The sequence below is a fragment of the Brachionichthys hirsutus genome, chromosome 10 (assembly GCF_040956055.1).
Source record: "Brachionichthys hirsutus isolate HB-005 chromosome 10, CSIRO-AGI_Bhir_v1, whole genome shotgun sequence".
Lineage (NCBI taxonomy): Eukaryota > Metazoa > Chordata > Actinopteri > Lophiiformes > Brachionichthyidae > Brachionichthys > Brachionichthys hirsutus.
In genome coordinates, this window is record NC_090906.1 from 5,632,115 (window position 1) to 5,650,745 (window position 18,631).

The window sequence follows — 18,631 nt, forward strand, 5'->3', positions numbered from 1 at the left end:
AGCAACCATTCACTCTGTTCTATAATAAGAGCCTTCTTAATTTAGAGCCTCAAATTAGCATAGTGGAGGAAGCCTTCTGGGGGAAACAGCACTAACCTGCGCCACCATGTCTGCTGTGCCCAGGTTATGTCTATTGGCCGTGTTTTATGGTCAAAGATAACGACAGCAACCAGGTGTAATATTTAGTACATACTTGTAAGAAAGAATCTGGGAACCCAGGCTGGATTTATAATCTGATGATTCGTTACAGAAACATTTGGTTTCCAGGACCTTGATTCTGTCCTTCATTCGGTCTTTTGTATTTCACACATTATTTTCAAGCTAAGTTGCTGAGGTCACAATTCTCTAATCTTTACAGTCACTATATTAGAAGCATCTGTAAAGTGGATGATTACACTTCAAAAATATGATGCAAAAATTAAGGAACTCATTCCACGGAAAAATTACAATGGGGCAGGAAAGATGGTAAGAAGATGCATTTTATTCTTTGTTTTGTTACTCTTTGTCCTCTGAATAGTTAGTTAGTGAATTAAACTACTTTGAATGAAATGTTTTGACTACATTACTGCTCAATAAATTACTGCAAATGATCTGAAGGTGTACTGATGAAATACTTTACTGCATGTTGATGTTGATATTTATTTTTCTTACAGTTTATTTATCTTGATCATCCAGACACGACAGAAGGCAGTGCACTTCAATATCCTTTATTTAGATTACAGATGTATTCCATTTCAAAGTATAGAGGGGGGGGTACAGGGAGCATTAGTGCTATTTACAGTCGGTTTGAAAACATTTATCTCTGTACAGATTTGAACCCTGATCAATATAAACAATATTTTTTAAGACCTAATGCTGTTATGAAGCAATTCTTTAAAACAAAAAGAAAACTGGGTTACATTAAATTATTAACAAAATAAAACAAAGATAGTCTGTTGAAAATTAGGGAGAGTTTTCTGCTGTTTAGTACGAGACGTTGTCAGCGAGTGACTGTGACTGGCTAGAAGCTAACCGTACACACAATCATAGACTAAACACCGATATACTGTGTATCAACGAGATCTAGAGTCATCATGTTCTCTATAAGAATCATATTAAATATATTCTACATATTACCTCAGTTTGGAACATTGCTCCCATTGGAAACATATAAAATAAACCACAAAATCATACATTGTATTAATCTGATGAAGGAGCACGGGCCTCTGTTGTGCAAAATGAATTCATGAATGCAGAAAGTTAAGGAGAGAGTAGGGTAGCGACTTAAAAAAAACAAGTACGTCTTTATTCCGAGTAGATTCCCCAGCTTGGACAGCAACTGTTAAGAGATCCTTCGCAATAGCAAAAAAAAAAAAAAGAAAAAGGAGCACAAGGAGCTTTTCCACTGAGAGGAGACGAGACGTTTGACTCATCCCAACACTGGTCAGAACAGATGTCATGAACGAACGAGCCAAACTACCGCTAGCAGGTGGTTTGTTTATTTGTTCGGCCAAAAGCTGACGCCTGAACCAGCGGCGCGTTCCAGTCTCTGCAACACCCGGGAACGGGAACCTTGTTGCTCTTGTGACCTGGAAGGGCACATGGAGAGGATGCCAGCCAGAACACAGGTGTGTGTGTGTGTGTGTGTGTGTGTTCATTTTCTGTTGTGATCTGGCGTTATAGAAACAACGTTGAATTGAACAGAGTGAGAATGTAGTCAGTCAGCTGAGGATGGGGGGGGACAGGGTGTGTGCCTGTGTGTGTGTGTGTGTTTGGCAGAAAGGCTTGAAAAGGTGTGAAGGAAGAAAAAAAAGGGGGGGGGGGTGGGAGCCATGCAAATCCAGTTTCTTTTTCATAAAATCAGTTATGACAAAAATCAAGCACAAGAAAGGAATCAACTGTATTGATTATCAATTTCCTGCTCCCAGCTTTGCTTCCTGGATCATGTGATCATCCGTCTCTCTCTGTGTACATGTGAAAGTGCGAGCGATGGGAAATGGGAGACGCTAGATGAGTGTGTGCGTGTGTATGAATATCTGCGCTGTGGAAAGCCTCCAGGGCAGGGCATCAACTCATTAGGTCCAGGATGTTGAGGGCGAGAACCAACGAAACGGATGGAGGGTCTGCGGCGGAGGTGTATATTTACAGGATGACACAGCAGTTACTCTCCCCGGTCTTCTCTCTGTTCCTCTGGCCTAGGGATGCACAAACAGCCTCATCAGAACACGCTTTCAGGCTAAATGCTAAAACACAAATCCTCCAAGCTTTTGACAGTTGCTGAAATGAACAGAAGGAGCATTTCTAAAATGTTCCATCTCGTGAAGTGAATAAATGACTGCATCACCACTGATGTCTTATCATTTATAAATGTTAGCGATCCCTCCATTAACAAGCACGGAAACCCGAGAGGAAGCTACTTTGAGAGTAGAACAAAACATTCAAAAATATGAACCAGTCATTCTTGACGATGCAACTATGCAAACATTTGCATCTGTAATTTTGCATTCCCCCTTTTTTTTTTTTTACCATTTCCTTACATAATCCTGATTAAATGTTGCGTTGCTCTTACTGCCGGCCCCGTCTGCGACACGGTCACAAAAAGGAGACCTGCCACCCAACATAATTCCTTGTATGTGCTACACAATGTGTTGTATCTTGGGGATACACTTCAGGAAGCCAATTATTTGCACCAGTGACTGTTCCTAAAACAGAACCCATGTGTAGGGATAACTAATAGCTTACAGTGGAACGCTTAAAGTTGGTCAGCATGTGAAAAGCCTACAGAAAAAAGGAAAGAAAAAACCGGTTACCTTGGGAATTTGGCTCAGGCAAAGTCTCTCTGGCAACTAAATGCATCACTGTGGTCCTCCCCAAGGGCAGTTTGAGAGCTGTGAGAGAGCAAGGGGGGGGGGGGGTGGGGGGGTGTAAAGGTTATTCATTGAGATACAGTTTACCTTACATTCTTGTCTGGGAGGAATTAACTACGCTGAAGATGGAGGCAACGAACTACATTTGAGCAACTTCCTAAAATAAGAACCACGGCTGAAGGTGTGTGAGGCAGGTTTTTTTTTTTTAGAAAACAAGGATAGGATTGTTTTAATATCAAGTTGAAGTGAGTGCAGCGCTTATTTCCTTGAGGAAAAAAAAACTAAAAACGGAGTTAAAAAAACTAACTTGAATCCCTTCCGTTTGCTGCTCAGAGAAATATCGGTGACTGAGAAGTCACCAGGGAGCTCTGTCAGCTTTGTTATTGTACGACAGGAGTTTTCCTCCATGTTGGTCAATGTTTGTCTGAGTCTGCTCTGTCTGCATTAGGGAGGCGGGACGGGGGCGTGTCACGGAAAGGGCAATTTCTCCAAAAAAAAATATCAAAACTGTGCTAAAAAAGATTAATGAAAAGAAATCATCTGATTTCTCCATGTTCACCTCAGATTGCCAGACTTTCTGAAACAAACACACGACCCCACTAGAGAAGTGAAGTAGGGCGCCTCAAAAGGCAACATTAAGCGTTCATTTTCACGCAGCCGCTGCTTTTCTGTCGTCTAATTGTGCTGCTTGAGGTCGACACTCCTGCCAGTCTTGCCCCTTTTCCTGACCATTTCTCTTTCCACCCTTTTTCTGTATTTCCTCTCTCCTCCCTCCCAGCATCAAAGCAGGACTTGTCCAGAGTACTGAGGTGCCTCTGTTCTGCAGCTCAGGAAAGGGATGAGAACAGCAAAGCACTTTCCAGCAACACACTGCTGTGATTTTTGTGTGCACGTCTGTGAGCCAGGAGGCGCGCACCTCCGCGGTTTCTCACCTCCTAGTGTTACGTTCCCGTGTAGAAAACGTCCCTGGTAGATCAGCCTCAGGATGTTGGGACTGCTGACCTGCTCTTCATCCCAGTCTGGAAGAGAGAGAAAAAAGGAGAGGTGGGAAGAGCAAGATAAATGAATCCTTCATTTGGCATCTTTTCATAAACATTGTCCTTTTACCATTCATTATGTATCTTTTAACAGAGAGCACTCCAGTTCAATCAATTCATTTTAAAGAATATTTGCAATTACCTTTTGACCAGATATTTTTCATGAAAGGTTACAGAGAATTTAGCTGTTATGGGCTCTGATGAAATTTAGCACAGCAGACATAATAATGCCTTCAAAGTTCAATGCTGTTCGGCTTCAATATGATTTAATAGAAACCAGTGCAGTGAGTTGAATTCAGCCACTGCGTGGTTAAAAAGGCCAATTAACAGCCACGCTGAAGATGTTCTGAGATATTCAGGGCCATCATAATATCCTGAATGTGTAAAATGTGGGCTTTCTGGGCTGCGTGAATGCGGGAAGAAAGCAGAAGAACATGCGGTGCGGCCTGGGAAGTGAAATAGCATTAGATAAAGGCAGAAAGCAGCAGAGGGACGAGGACAGCAGCAGAGTCTGTCCACCAGATGTGTGTCTCAGGAAAGCTGAGGGTGTCGGCGCAGACTGGAACGCCTGCTTCGGGTTTCTCAGGGTTCAGATAATGTTGTCTGGAAGGAAAACGGGTCGCTGTCAGACCTGAACCGGACTGTGAAAGATAAAAGTCTCTCGGTTTAATTCAAAGAACTTTTCTGACGAGATGGCAAAACGCTGCGGCGTGTTCAGATTTGAAGGTGGCTTGAGGTCGGAGACATTGGATGAATTCAAATGCTGGCGTAGCTGCAGTTAGGGACTGGGTGTGTTGCACAGAAAGGGCGACTGAACCGCAATTCCACATTCTTGTATGGAATGATAATCAGGCTGAGAGGAGAAGAGAAGAGCGCTCCCTACCTTACAAATGCTGCGGACCAAAAAGCGAAGGGTGGGTTTGAATGGGATCGCAGCTCTCTCGATAAACATACAGCTCCTTATTATTCATCAAATGTATTATAAAAACAAACAAACAATATAATTAAAATTGTCTGCATTGCAAACTACAAACTGGCTTGTTCTTTTTAAATACACAAAGGTGATGCAAATAATGCTCTTTGTTGTTTCAAATGGGCCAATGGGGCAGAAGACCGGGATGCAACCTCTGGAAAAACAATCAGATGAAAGCAATAAAAAGCTCCACGCTACTCCACACAACCAAATCATTAGTACATTTACACAGTCACAGACGAAGTCTGAGCGATTTGATTCCGTGGCAGGCAACAGGTTTGCAGATACCTTGTAGAAGTATCTATAAGGAGCTACTCACCCATTGGCCAGTTGTCGTAGACGTGTTTAGCAATGTCTGCCGCCGAGTCGTTCGGAGAAAACGGGAATTCTTTCGTCTTCCCACTGACTAAAATAAGCCGCAGGTTGATCTGCAACACAAATCAGAGCAGCGGGCGTTTGAGAAACATTAATAGAAACAACGACGGAACAGAAACATACGTAAACTCAGGAAACCAGGAAGCACACAGGAACAAGTTAACAGGAGACAAGAGGAGAGCCCGACGACCCTGAGGAGCATCATCAGCTCCCTTCGGCCTCCCCAGCTTCCTCCTCAGTTCTCCCTCATCCCTCTCACTGCCTGTTTATTAGTCTCCCTATTGGGAGTTTACTGCTTACAAATCTTTACTGCCTCACAAGCCAGATGTTTTTTCTTTGCTTTGCTTCTTTGTCTGGAGATGAGATGTTGTGTACATAACGTATGATATATATACTGTATATAATATTTGAACGTGTACTTTAATATATAGACTTCATGAGGATAAAATGAAGAAACGACACAATGCCAAATGATTTTCCTGAATCTGGAATGACGTATACGATTAAAAACTTCTTGCTGAGCATAAACTTTTTCATTCGTTCATTCATTTTCAGAACCGCTTTGTCCGTTACCGGGTCGCGGGTCGTGCTGGAGCCTATCCTAGCAGTCAACGGGCGAGAGGCGGGGTTACACCCTGGACGAGCCGCCAGTTCATCGCACAACCGCGCCGAGACAGACAAAATCGTTCACGCACACACACTCACACCTATGGATGTTTTTGGTGGTGGGGGGAAGCCGGAGAACCCGGAGAGAACCCACACAGCCACAGGGAGAACATGCAACCTTTACCTCACATTCACCCATTCACACACACATTCACACACACATTCACACTCATCATCTAACAATAGATAGATGATGAAGAGTGTCAGTTGTTCTCAGTGGATTCGCCCCCCCCCCCTGCCATTACAGGGTTTCATGGTTTTTAAGGTGGGAATAGGCCTCATTGAAATAATGAAATAGCAACAAAGTAATTAGTATTTCCAACAATATACTCTATTATTTGCTCTAGTGGTCAGAGATGAAACTAAATTCTTACACATTCCCAGACCGAAGTTGAACTGCACTCATCTTTCTCAGAGGACACTTTGGAATTTCACTGAATCCTCCACCCTAACCCTAACAGACATTTCATAGACCTAAAAATGCTGCCAATCGTCCCGACTCCTGTTCTAACCGCCTTCTCTGAACTCATTTTAATCTTAATATGCGTCTTTGTCTGTCTCAGGAACAAACACAAACCTTAACTGCCCGCTGCTGGGTTGCCATCCAGACTGGTGTGGCTGTGCATGCAGCGGTGCATGTAGAGGCGCTGCATGTAGCGGCGGGGCATGTAGCGGCGGGGCCGTGCACCGTTCAGAGCCGGAGTAAAAGTCAGTCGTGTTTCCCGGTGCTTAATGTGTTTCTGTTTCTTGCCTCAAGTGTGTGCATGGCTTCAGCACGTGTGTGTCATTGTTCCAAGTGTGGTTCCATGTGCCTGCTGTCTGCTAGCCCACCCCCCCCCCACACACACACACACAGAACTGAATGCGGTGATGTAACAGAGCTAACGCCAACAGATTGAAACAGATATCTCTGTCAGCAGCATGGTATCAAATCAGCTTAACGGTTTAAGAGGCGTGCAAAGACGTACACACTCACCGACAGCACACACACACACACACACACACTTCATACAGAGGTCAAGATGCTTCTAAGACGCCACATGAATTAGATAGTTTGAGTATCTGTTGTTATTATTCAGATTATGTGAATGCGAACAAAGGAGTCACATGACATGAATACCACAACAATAATTCTAATAATGTTCATGTTTGAAAATATGAATTGATGCTAAGACAGAAGTTTTTAACCGTGTACTTTACCCCAGATTAATTAAAAATAATTACATTTGCATTGTGCCTTTTTTTTTTGCAGGTGAAAGAGAACCTTTCCACTTTATCGATCCCAATGCGACGGTCACCGGGGGAAATTTGGGGATAACTGACTATTTTATTAGCACTAGTTGTGTGTTGACAACACTGTGCTTCTCATGCATCCACTGCAACCACAGACACACTACAATAATGTGACCCCGCTGCTGGGCGTGAACACATGAAGAAAGCAAACCCTTTAGACTGAACACTGTTTGCACACGGTGCATAGCAGGAAATCCAATGGCATGTATAATGATTCCTCCCCGAGTGGCACTCTGGTCACAGCGTGTGTGTGTGTCTGTGTGTGTGCTTTTGTGTGCTTTTGTTTAAACGTGTATTAAAGAGCATTTCTGCTATTTGGACCCTCTGCAGCACTCAACAAATTATAGAGTAGAAAGCCTTCCTGAGGGAATATATGAGAGCAGTGAGGTTAGCCGCTGCTGTGGATTCCTAACTGTATGAGTGAACTGAAGTTAGGAGGTGGATGATTACCCCCACTTCAGCAACCAGCCTGCTTAAAAATGTCCTCATTAAATCTGGAACAAAGTAGACTGTAAACTCAAAGAATGCGGCAACACGGGCGCTTTGAGAATGCAAACCAAACGTGAATTACCAGTCACTGATTTTACGGATAATAATTAGAAGGCACTTTTCTCTCTGCACATTTACTGACAACTACAAAATGAGATGTAACATAGGCTGCATCTTATTTCACAAACTGTGGGGAGAAAAAAAAAGTTCCTGAAAGACTCTCGTCCCATTTTAATGGGTCAACGCTGAGCCCATAAAGCTGTTTGCGAGACAGAGTAATTTTGCAAACACATTAAACATGATTAGTCCTATTAGCATTTAGCACATATCTCTGAACTATTGAGGCCATTGTTGTCTTTGATTAGAAACACCCTGGAAGGCAACGGTTTAAGATTTGACGTGGTGGAACGGCAGACTGAACGTCTGATTCCAAAGCTTGCTGCTTTCACCTACTCAGATGTTACAGCAGTGAACAAGCTCACGGGAAGATAAAGACACACTCTTCTGACTTGTCAAGAAGACAGTGAATCGGTCTCAGTGCGTTGTAGAGTTGATTCCTTTTAGAAGTTGATGCTGCAGCTGCTTTGTGCTCTAAAAGTCTAAATGACTCTGAAATACATAGAAGGTTCCGCATATCAGAGGGAATCTGAGTGATGGGATTCATACCAGGGGTTAAACGACATCTGTTCTCAAACAGGATGGGGAATATTGTGTTCTTGTGCTTGCTGAAGGAAATACAAATAACCCTTGGCAAGTGTTCTGCAGCATCCATTCAGGGATGGCTCCAATGCCCACAATAATATGGCCTGATCTCTATTATCTCAGTGCAAGCAATCATTTTACTCTTGTACAGTAAAGCCAGGAAGTTTTATTTTTAATCTGAGGCTGGGGGGGGGACGATGTGACGAAACCCCGACAGCACAAATAGAACCATATACGTCTATAACTGCTGGCGGTCTAAATAAAGAAACATGTTTGCCATATCAACAGAATAGAGTTTGTAATAATTGTGATTAAGTCTGTATTTGACCATTTTGAGTGCCCAGTTCACACAGCCTTCTTCCTGTTGGACTTGACCATTAAAAACGCAAGCAAGCATCGACTGTACGAGACTTTAGAAGCGGGCGAACACCAACCAACCATTATTAGATGCACTTCCTGTCACATCCTGCATCTTCCTGTGTCAGAGGTGGCTAATGGCTGCACTGCATTGCTAATGGCAGTTCAAATAGCACTGCTAAATGAAGTGTTGGATACTCTAAATTCTAGATGTTGGAGCACCACGTGGATGTGTGCTGGGGCTTTTCCTGTACACACACATTACACTAATAACTGCACCAGTCCATCAGCCATCACCACCACCCTCCAAGTCCTCAGACAACACAGGTCTCTCTCCAGCTTCTTCATCATGCCCGTCACCAACCAAACTCAAATACCACCAAGACAATCGTACTCATATGCTACACTTCACCAAACGGGTGTTTTCAGCAACGTTAAAACACCAAACTTGTTCAACAAGAACAAGAAGATTCCTTTATTGATCCACACATTGGTGAAATGCTTTTTACGCTAAACACAGATACACACAGGGCCTATAAGCGTGCAATGGAGAGAACGTGGTCGACATCGGTCTGAAGTCGGCCGTCCTTCACTTTCCAAGTCAAGTCACAAAAAAGCTTGAGAATATACTTCTTGAGATGAAACCTGCCGTGAAACCGTTTTAGAGACAGCCGGGAGCATTTCTGTGCAGTTCTGTTTGCTTTGCAAAAATAGACATTGCTTGCAGCCCCCCCCCCCTTGTCCGTAACCTGTCTCCCAGCAGACACACAAACCCAAATGCCGACGTGCCACATGTCGTCACGGTGCCGGGGGTTCAGGGACCGACCACACAAAGAGTTGACGATCGCTGATGGAGCTGATGAAAAGACTTCTGTCCTTGGCTTCCTTCAGCCTGCTCAGTCTGTTCACTCCTCCTCCACATTCATCTCAGGGTGTCTCACCAATGTGACTTCATCCCCAGTCTTTTCCTGACCCCCCCCCCCCCCCATCCTCTTTCCTAGGTGGTCTTCCACAGTGCTGTGAAGGCGATGCCCTGCAGTCCTTGTTTACTTGATTTATAACCTTTAAAGTTTCTTTTATAAGTACAAGCTTCCTTCCTCAGACTGAGGGTTGTTTTCATTTACACATTAATGGAGTATAAGTATTTTTATATTCTCTTTAAATGCCTGGCAAATTTGGGTTCTAGCAGCTAGTCATATAAAATTCAGTTATTATTTTCTGACATGTCAAACTAAACATTTTAATAATTACCATATTGACTTAGAAAAAAATAAAATTCATATTTGCCAGACGGAGGTAGCAGCTACCTCGTAGAAGAAGAAAATGGGTGAGGGACGGTTTTTAGGAAGTTAGGGAGCTCCAATGTTTACAAAGTGTAGATGCTGCTGCTTTATATGTCGCTGCTTTCTTCTGCGGAAATCGGGCTCACTATTTAAAATCGCGCACACATGCATCAACGTTTCAGGGTTGACCTGAGAAGAGAAGGGTCTTCCTTGCGGCATTGTTGTGTTGTTGTCTGTGTGTAAAGAGGGGTGAGAAAACCTTTTAACACACCTATAGACTGTTTTATAGATGTCTTTCATCCCACTGAGGAAGGACAGCACATCGTTGCACACACAGCAATGTTCAAAAACACAGTCCCCTTCAGTTCCCATCGCTGTCCTTTTCCTCAGATGCCGTAAAGGCTTTGCCTTTGCAGGCGGTTCAAGGAGAAACTGACGTAACGCAAGAGGGAGCGCAGAGGGAGAGGAAAATGGCTGGGAAGCAGCAGTTACACGCACAACACTGCATTTTCTTTTCTCCCTCGGAAAAGAGCAATAGCCTGCAGTCACAACTCACGTGACTCTGTGTGTGTGTGTGTGTGTGTGTGTGTGTGTGTGAGTGTGTGAGAGAGAGAGATAATGTACTGGATGACACTGGACAGAAGTACCGGTAACCAAAAATGTGATTTTCATGTGAAATGAAATGCATGTTAGCTTAAACGGCGATGCATGACATGGAAACTGAGGAATAGGTTTACCTCATTTTTTAATATATCATCAAATACCGCCGCTAGAAACATAACAGACTCCAACAAACTTCTCTGTGTCCATGTGAAATGTATGTCGTACGTCATCATAATACTGAAATAGCATAACTGTCGTGTCCAGGCTGCACCGGTGCTTCCTTAAAGTGAATCTATCGAGTCCCTCAGAGTTCACAATGACTGGCAATAGCACTAGCACTAGCACTAGCACTAGCACTAGCACGAGGCCGTGCAGAAGCTGTTTCGACCGCGTTGCATTCGATGTCATTGCAGGTAGTGTTTTATAAGCCGCTTGTCCAAACCTCCTATATCTAATAGCTACTCTACACTTACATAATAAAACTGCTTCTATCGCAACACTATTGACAGAATAACAATAATGAGCCAACATAGAACCCACCATGGACTGCAGGATGTCCCGTTTCAACTGGACTGTTTTGGACAGTTAAATTAATGGAACATGTTTTCAGACAAGACACGCATTGTGCGCAATACTTAAGACATGCACTCGCGAAGCCGCGATATTTTCTGCATTGCCGTTTAAGAGATCTGAGCAAGCTGTTTTGTTTTGTGTTGTGCACGACAGGAAAACGTCCGTCCCAACGGGGAGGAAACCAGTTACGCAAGCAATAACAGGAAGACGCAGGGCAGCAGCGAGGAGCGCCGGTGGCGGCTGGGGACCAAGTCTGTGTCTTTGAAAAACAGTGTCCCAGACAGATGCAGAGACGTCTGGATGGAGCTTGCAGGGGTTGTTGTGAAGCGTTGTGTGTTTAAGATGTTTACCACCCTCCTAAATAGTACGATCAATTAATTTCCTTGTCCCCACATCTCTGAAAGATCTCATTGTGACATTTGGATTGAAAATTGAACTGGACTTCGCACAAGCCTTCTCTGAGCCTACATGGTTGTAGCGGGCCTGAAACCACGGAGTACTATGGAGCTGCCGCTGGACAAAGATTAGCTGATATGGCCATTGTTTGCAGAGCTAAATACAGGCCGGATAAACTGGGATAAAATGTGGCAAACTGGTTCACCCATGAGCAGGCAAGCCGTTAAAACCAGCTGACTGAAAAGCGTGTGAATGCTTTCACCAAAATGACCTTTGGGGAAGAAAAAAAGTGGCCACTTCAAAAATCGTGGAAATAAACGAGAGGTCGATATCTGATGCCCTCTGTAAAAGTCGAGATGAACCGACGGCTCTTCATTACAGGAAGCTGAGAAAGAACATAGATGAAAAGCACAGAATCGCCCTCGTGCAAGGTCCAAGGCTTCATTACCGCCATCTTATTGAGATAAGAACACACACATTCACACAATCCTCGCTAGGCTCATTACACACACTCGTACTCGGAGTGCTCCACGGCATCCAACATGGAATGACAAATTTGTGCACGACAGCGTGAAGGCCGAACATACCCTCGCTCCTTGCTCTCTGCGTCCCACCCCGTCTGTCAGACTCTCGAAGACACACACACACACACACACACACACACACACGATCTAAAATAATCTTTTTAACCAGTTCATCCTTAATCAAGAAAAAAAAAAGGACACCTTTTTTTCAGGTTCTTTGTCTTTAAATACAGAGGTTTGACATGATTAATAAATAATGACAAAAAAACAACAAACTAATTATTCCTGATTATGAAGAAAACTATTAGCTTCTCTCCTGATGAGCTCTATAACAAAACAGCCAGATGTGTGTTTGGTCTCTATATAAAAGCCTATCCAACCATTTACACCTTGAAAGCAGGGAAAGCGATTCTGAACATGACTCCGACAACACGGCGTGTTTAAATTTACATGTGAGAAAACAGGAGGCAGCCAGTCAATGAGGCTTGACCCCCCCCTGGATGGCTGCTCAGTGGTTTGTGTCTGTGCTATTAAGGAAACCAGATTCTCAACCTCGGTATAACTCGCACATGATGTTCTGATTTAAGCGCTGACCTAGAAGTGGTAGCCCACCCAAAAAACTTGCAGGGTAGAGCAACAGCTTCTTTTTGTGAGCTGCTCTGGTGCACACAGGAACATTTGCTCATTTCCAAAGCAGTCAAATCAGCTTTGACCCATCCCTTATTCATCATTCATGAGGATATTCATCGGTGTAGACCATGAGGACCACATAACGTTTTCCTTCTCTGATTATTATTGATCCCCCACCGGCTACTCATGTTGTATGGAAAGGAAAAATTTTTTTTTTTTAAAGGCTGTATCCGGCCCGCAGTTTGGGGACCACTGGTGTAGACACTCGTTCATTCACGCAATGTTATTCCAAAGGTTAAATCTGAAGCGACAGGACTTCTGTTTACGATGGATGAGAACAGGATGATAACAGTCTTGTCATACCCTTGAGGAACATTATTTTTATATCACTTAAATTTACAGCATAGTACTAAAATTACTGCATTTTGGAAAGATTCTCACATTGATGTACTAGTACTACTACTACTACTTTAGAAATAGTGTTGCCTAAAGGGGAAAATTACAGCTTCTCATTGCTGTTAGAATGATATTTCATGATTCAAATTTAACTTTATACAACGGCGGACATGAGATAAAGTGATCTACAGTTGTTCTCAGTGTTCTACTTCCTCCTATTGAGGAGAAGCCTTTGAACTACTTCAAGCCACGGTGCTGTTTGGTAGGGTGTAACAATGCTACAAGCAAACAATGGGCTTTTAGTGAACACTTTGTTTGGGCTGGTTTTCGGATGGTGTTCCCTCCACCAGCGAAGCCAACAGCAAACGCATAATACCTAACAAGAAGAACAGGTTGTGCTTAAACCGATGCCTCTACGCAAATGTGTACATGCATAAATTCATGGGCAAACACGTACAAACACCTAAAAAAAGAGGCTGCAGTCTCGTTAGGACCATCTGAGCGCTCGCACATTACTCACGCTCACACCCGCTCTTTTATGGCATGTCCTGACTTTTGCGACACTTCACATAAAAGCTGCCGTGTCCTCACTTTCCTGTCCCTGAGGCGTTCAGAGTCCAATGAATTCCGTGGAGGACACTGCCGTTCTTGCAGGAGCTCGCTGGTTGAGAATTACTGATCAGCTCTGGGAAACCTGCTGTACAACGTGTCACTACCACGGGTGTCCTGGAATATTAATACACAAAGACAAGGAAGACGTTCAAGAGCACAAGTGCGATTCCCTGACCACAACAGCTAGTATAGACAAAAATGCGAAATAATCACGGAACTATCGCGTCTTCTAGCTCGACTGATCAAACATCCAAACTAACTAAACTATCCAATCCCCATTTTTAAACCTGAAAAGCTAACTTTATTCTGAAAAATGTAATCTTGGTCATTGTTATCCAAAGTTTGTTTTAAATTATAATCAGAATTACAGTCGCCAAAAACCTTTTAACTCCAGTTCTAAACCAGCTGTCAGACACGCCTACATGCCCCCCGATTATTTCCAATAGGTTGTTTCACAGTGAGTTTGCGCGCTCTTTTCGTGAGATACTTTGCTACGTTTTTACCATTTTTCGCCGTAAATAAACCAGCTTGTTCAGCTATCAGTAAGCTATAAAGTGAGGTGTTTGCCACCAGCAGCCATTCGTCTCACAGTGCGCTGTCCTTTGTTAACTCTGAGGTACATTCACTTTGTTATGACTACAATTCAAATGAGAGTGGAACAGACGCCACAATTTATGCGCCGTGCCGGTGCAAAAAAAATCACCTGGAACAGACATCAAAATAAATAAAAAAAGAGCACAAGAGTTGATGAGGTAGCCAGCTCGGTGCCATCGTTCATCGTGTCGCTGTATTATCATTGGACGCACGGGCACACTGCAGACAGTTACGTAAGAATCAACGGATGAGAGGTTTTCATCTGCACTTTGGTTGGTGTTGGAGGCCGGCATCGGTAAAATTGAATTACGCTACACAATAATAGACTTGCTGAACGCGAGCTTCACTAACTGCCGACACAAACGCAATCCTGTTTACAGACTCATAAGACAAAGCATAACTAATGTCCATAAACAGAATGAAACTATGCCATTCAGATCGGCGGGTACAGCACAGCTCAATCCGTCGGCGCTTTAACTTTAAAGACTTCCCGAAAGGCTCCACCTGAATGCAAACGAAGGACAACACCTACACCTCCAGGCCTGCTGCTGAGAACTTTCCGTGGCGCTCCTCCACGCCTACATGTGACAATGTCAGAGTCAATATGTCACATCCTGCAGCCAGGCGAGATGATGTCACCCTGATCCTCGGCATCACACGCATTCACCGCCACGCTACCGTCCAGCAGACGCTCTTAGTATTCGGCAGTGTGTGTGTTTGTTCTTCCTCTGAACGTGTCAATCAAAGCCCTGTTGGCAGCTCCAGAGGCCGAACGCTGCCTACGGAGCCGCCTACGGATCTCCCTCCATCTTGCATCTAAGGTGCTGAGCTAGGCTGAGTGGGAAGAGGAGACAGAGCTGTTTTCAGCGACAAAGCTTCCCCGGCCATTGTTCTTTCATCTGCGACCGCCACGCCACTGACCTCTGACGCTAACCCCTTAACCTCTTTGTGTGTGTGTGTGTGTGTTCGTTCTATATGTTTGCATTGTCACAAGAAAAGGCAAATGTGTAAATAATATATATATATATATTTAAAAACTCTTGGTGTTACATTATTATCCATTGCACCAATGATTACCTCTCCTGAAGAGCAGGCAGCTTCAGCCACCATGGTAAGAAGGCAATGCAAAGTCTCACAGGGGTAGCCCAACCTCAGATCCAAGCATCACACTGTTGCCGTGGGGACTATTTCGACCCATCAGAGATTCTTAGGTCTGCTCAGAGTGAAGCATTTTTCTCCGTCCCCATCCTTCATATCTTCCCTTCCTCCTATTCTCCTTTCGAGGATGGACATTCTGTGACGATTCCTTGTCCTTTTCTTTCACTCGGATTCGTTCACCCACAATGTTTGGCAGCAGCAATCTTCTCTCCCCCCCCCCCTCCTACTCTCACTCCCACTCTGCACAGCCTTGCGATGCGTTTGTGCAAACACACAGTTCGCTTCTTCAACAGACTGGCAGGGAGCCGGTGGGATCTGCATCTGCAGCTGATTTCCACCACACGGAAGTGAGTGCAAAAGTCAGCCCCCCCCCCCCTTAAGGGACTCGTGTGATGTATAGACTAATCCAAGTGGGGAAATGAAGTCTGCAGTGGAAGTTGTCCTGAAGCATCTTACTAAGTGTTGTGCTGCAGGCGTATTCCTGAATGCCCGAAGGCAGCAGCTCTGGCAAACTCTTTTAAAACAATCATTGGGAGTTGGCACTTGGGGAAAAAAACATTATTACTGTCAGAGAAATGAACTTTGGCAATAAATGATGCAATAATAATGCGATTCCCCCCCCCCCCCCCCCACAGGGAAATTCATAGAGCGCAGGGCTGAGCGTCGAAAGCAGCCGGCAGAGATTCAGAGTGTCTCTTGGAGACACCCCAACGCCAGCGACTCGAGGGTTGGAGATCTGTGGCTGAAGGATCATCTTAAAGTACCACGGGAATATAAAAGTAAAACTCATTAGGGTTAATAATTCAGATGGAATTAGACCTTCTTAGACCTTGTGCTCCGAAAGTCACGCTGGTAATTCATCCTTCTCTATTATATCAGTAGGCTAACATAACGAGGTTGTAACAGCAAAGTAATTACTGCTTACTGCACACTCTATAACAACAGAGGAGCTCATTATCCTTCTATGACAGAAGTGACAGCATTTCATTCACACGTACGTTCATTCACACGTACGTTCATTCACACGTACGTTCATTCACACGTACGTTCATTCACACGTACGTTCATTCACACGTACGCTCATACACACGTACGTTCATTCACACGTACGTTCATTCACACGTACGTTCATACACACGTACGTTCATTCACACGTACGTTCATTCACACGTACGCTTATTCACACGTACGCTCATACAGACGTACGTTCATTCACACGTACGCTTATTCACACGTACGTTCATTCACACATACGTTCATTCACACGTCTTTTGCTCAGATCAGATTGGTCATCTTGATATTTCACAACCAGAATTTGAAGCAACCTGTATCTGGGTCTGCTGAACAGAAGGCCTACACACACGCACACGCACACGCACACACACACGCACACGCACACGCACACGCACACGCACACGCACACACACACTTCATCTGCATCACCAACAACACAACACGTCATATTTGTGAGTGATTTTCCTTGACACCTTGGTCTAGAGAAGACGACAAACACTTCATCGATGTGTTCATCAGCAGATTGCAAACGGCTAACGGTCTTGAGGAGAGGCGCGCTGCATAATTTACAGCAACTTTAAGTTTGAATCACACAATTGGCACGTTTCCTTGAACAACAACAACAATAACAACTAAATTGTAAATGACCGTGTATTTAATTCATCCTGTGAGTAATTATTTAAACACTAAGGCTCTTCTTTCAGTGAGAGCTTTTCAAATCAAATGGGCATTTAAAAAATAAAAAATAAAAACATTTCCCCCACAGAGAAAAGAGAAACCAATGCTGCAAAAAATAAAAATAAAAATAAAAACTTCATGGTATTTATTAAGAGGCTAAAGAGACAAGCACCATTCAGGACCACGTGATTTGGAGTCCACTGGTTCTTTCCCAGTGGACCAGTATAATCCCCCCCCGTCTCTCACCATGTCCGCTGGGGTGCTGGCCGTCATGGTGAAGGTTGTCTCTCTGTCCGTCTCTCACACAGGACAAGGACACCGATCTGTCCTCTTATCAGCTCTTTTTGCTCGCTGTCGTCGCTGTTCGGAGACAATTACCGGTAGTTCCGGTCTCTCCGAGTCTCTCCGAGTCTCCCCGGTCGCACCGAACCGAAGTCGTCGCGTTACTTCTTCCTCGCTAACACGCAGTCATGGCGTTTATCGCCCCGTCGGACCCGATGGCCTCCCGCGGTCCGCTGACACCAACGACGGAAAAGGCGCCTACGCCATGCGAAAAACCGAAATGCATCCGGACACAGACCGTTTCCTCTGTCGGTGGGGGGGGGGGGGGGGGGGAGCAACCGACGTCCGCTGGTGAGCTCAAACACGTCCTCTGGTGAGCTCAAACACGTCCGCGGGTGAGCTCAAACACGTCCGCGGGTGGCTACAAATGCGATTTGAATGTGTCTTTTGAAACGAGGGTCTGTAGATCAACGCTCCGGATCGCCGCCCCGCACCTTACGCGCAGTTCAGCTGTCATCCCGACTCAGAACAACCAGCATAAAGCTACAAACGGGAAAAAGAAAAAAGCACGGGACTTCCTGTTGAACTTTCAAAGTAAAGGCACGGGGTTTTATTTGGGGGGGGGGGGGCTTGTGATTTTACATGCTTTTTCTTTTTTCTAGTTGTCTACAAGATATCAAACATCTGTCATTGAAATGTGCAATTTTATTTAGCCGTAGATTTCTGATGAAGGAAGAGGAGATTTATTTTAGGTACATCTTGCAAATAGAAAAGCACCAGTCATAATAATAATAATAATAATAAGCGTCTGAGTCCCACCATAATGGACAATAAATCAAGACCTTTTTTTAGCAAAAAATAATGTCCAAATATCGCAGTGGAAATTTAATTAGTCATATTATATGTAATATATTATATTAGTACGCTTACGGCTATGGGCCGCTGTGACTCGGGCTGGCATTGCCGGTATGTGTCAACACTATATGACTGTTAATGTGGAAAAAGTGAATGTGTTGGCTAATGTTGTAAAGCAGACAAGAAAATGTAAGTACAGTCCATATATTATGTGTTGCTCTTATTTACTTAATATAGGTTCCGTTAAAAATATAATTGCCACTAGTTGGTTATTCAGGCAATCTTTTTTGCATGA

At 44.0% G+C, this 18,631-nt stretch overlaps 1 protein-coding gene across 3 annotated transcripts in view; it reads right to left on the reverse strand.

Moving 5' to 3' along the window:
* Positions 1–691: 691 nt before the first annotated feature.
* Positions 692–18,631, reverse strand: part of ubl3a (ubiquitin-like 3a) — a 19,470-nt gene continuing 1,530 nt past the window's right edge. Inside the window, exons 1-6 of one of the 3 annotated variants that reach the window (XM_068744531.1) lie at positions 17,446–17,745; positions 5,176–5,284; positions 3,779–3,865; positions 2,790–2,867; positions 2,126–2,174; positions 692–1,568 (exon numbers count right to left, since the gene is read on the reverse strand). In XM_068744531.1, coding sequence (XP_068600632.1) covers positions 1,478–1,568; positions 2,126–2,174; positions 2,790–2,867; positions 3,779–3,865; positions 5,176–5,284; positions 17,446–17,472 — 441 coding nt within the window. In that variant the 5' untranslated portion in view covers positions 17,473–17,745 and the 3' untranslated portion in view covers positions 692–1,477. Of the gene's footprint in view, positions 2,175–2,789; positions 2,868–3,778; positions 3,866–5,175; positions 5,285–17,445; positions 17,746–18,631 lie in introns of those variants that run through there. The other 2 variants (XM_068744532.1, XM_068744533.1) reach the window with 2 other exon arrangements.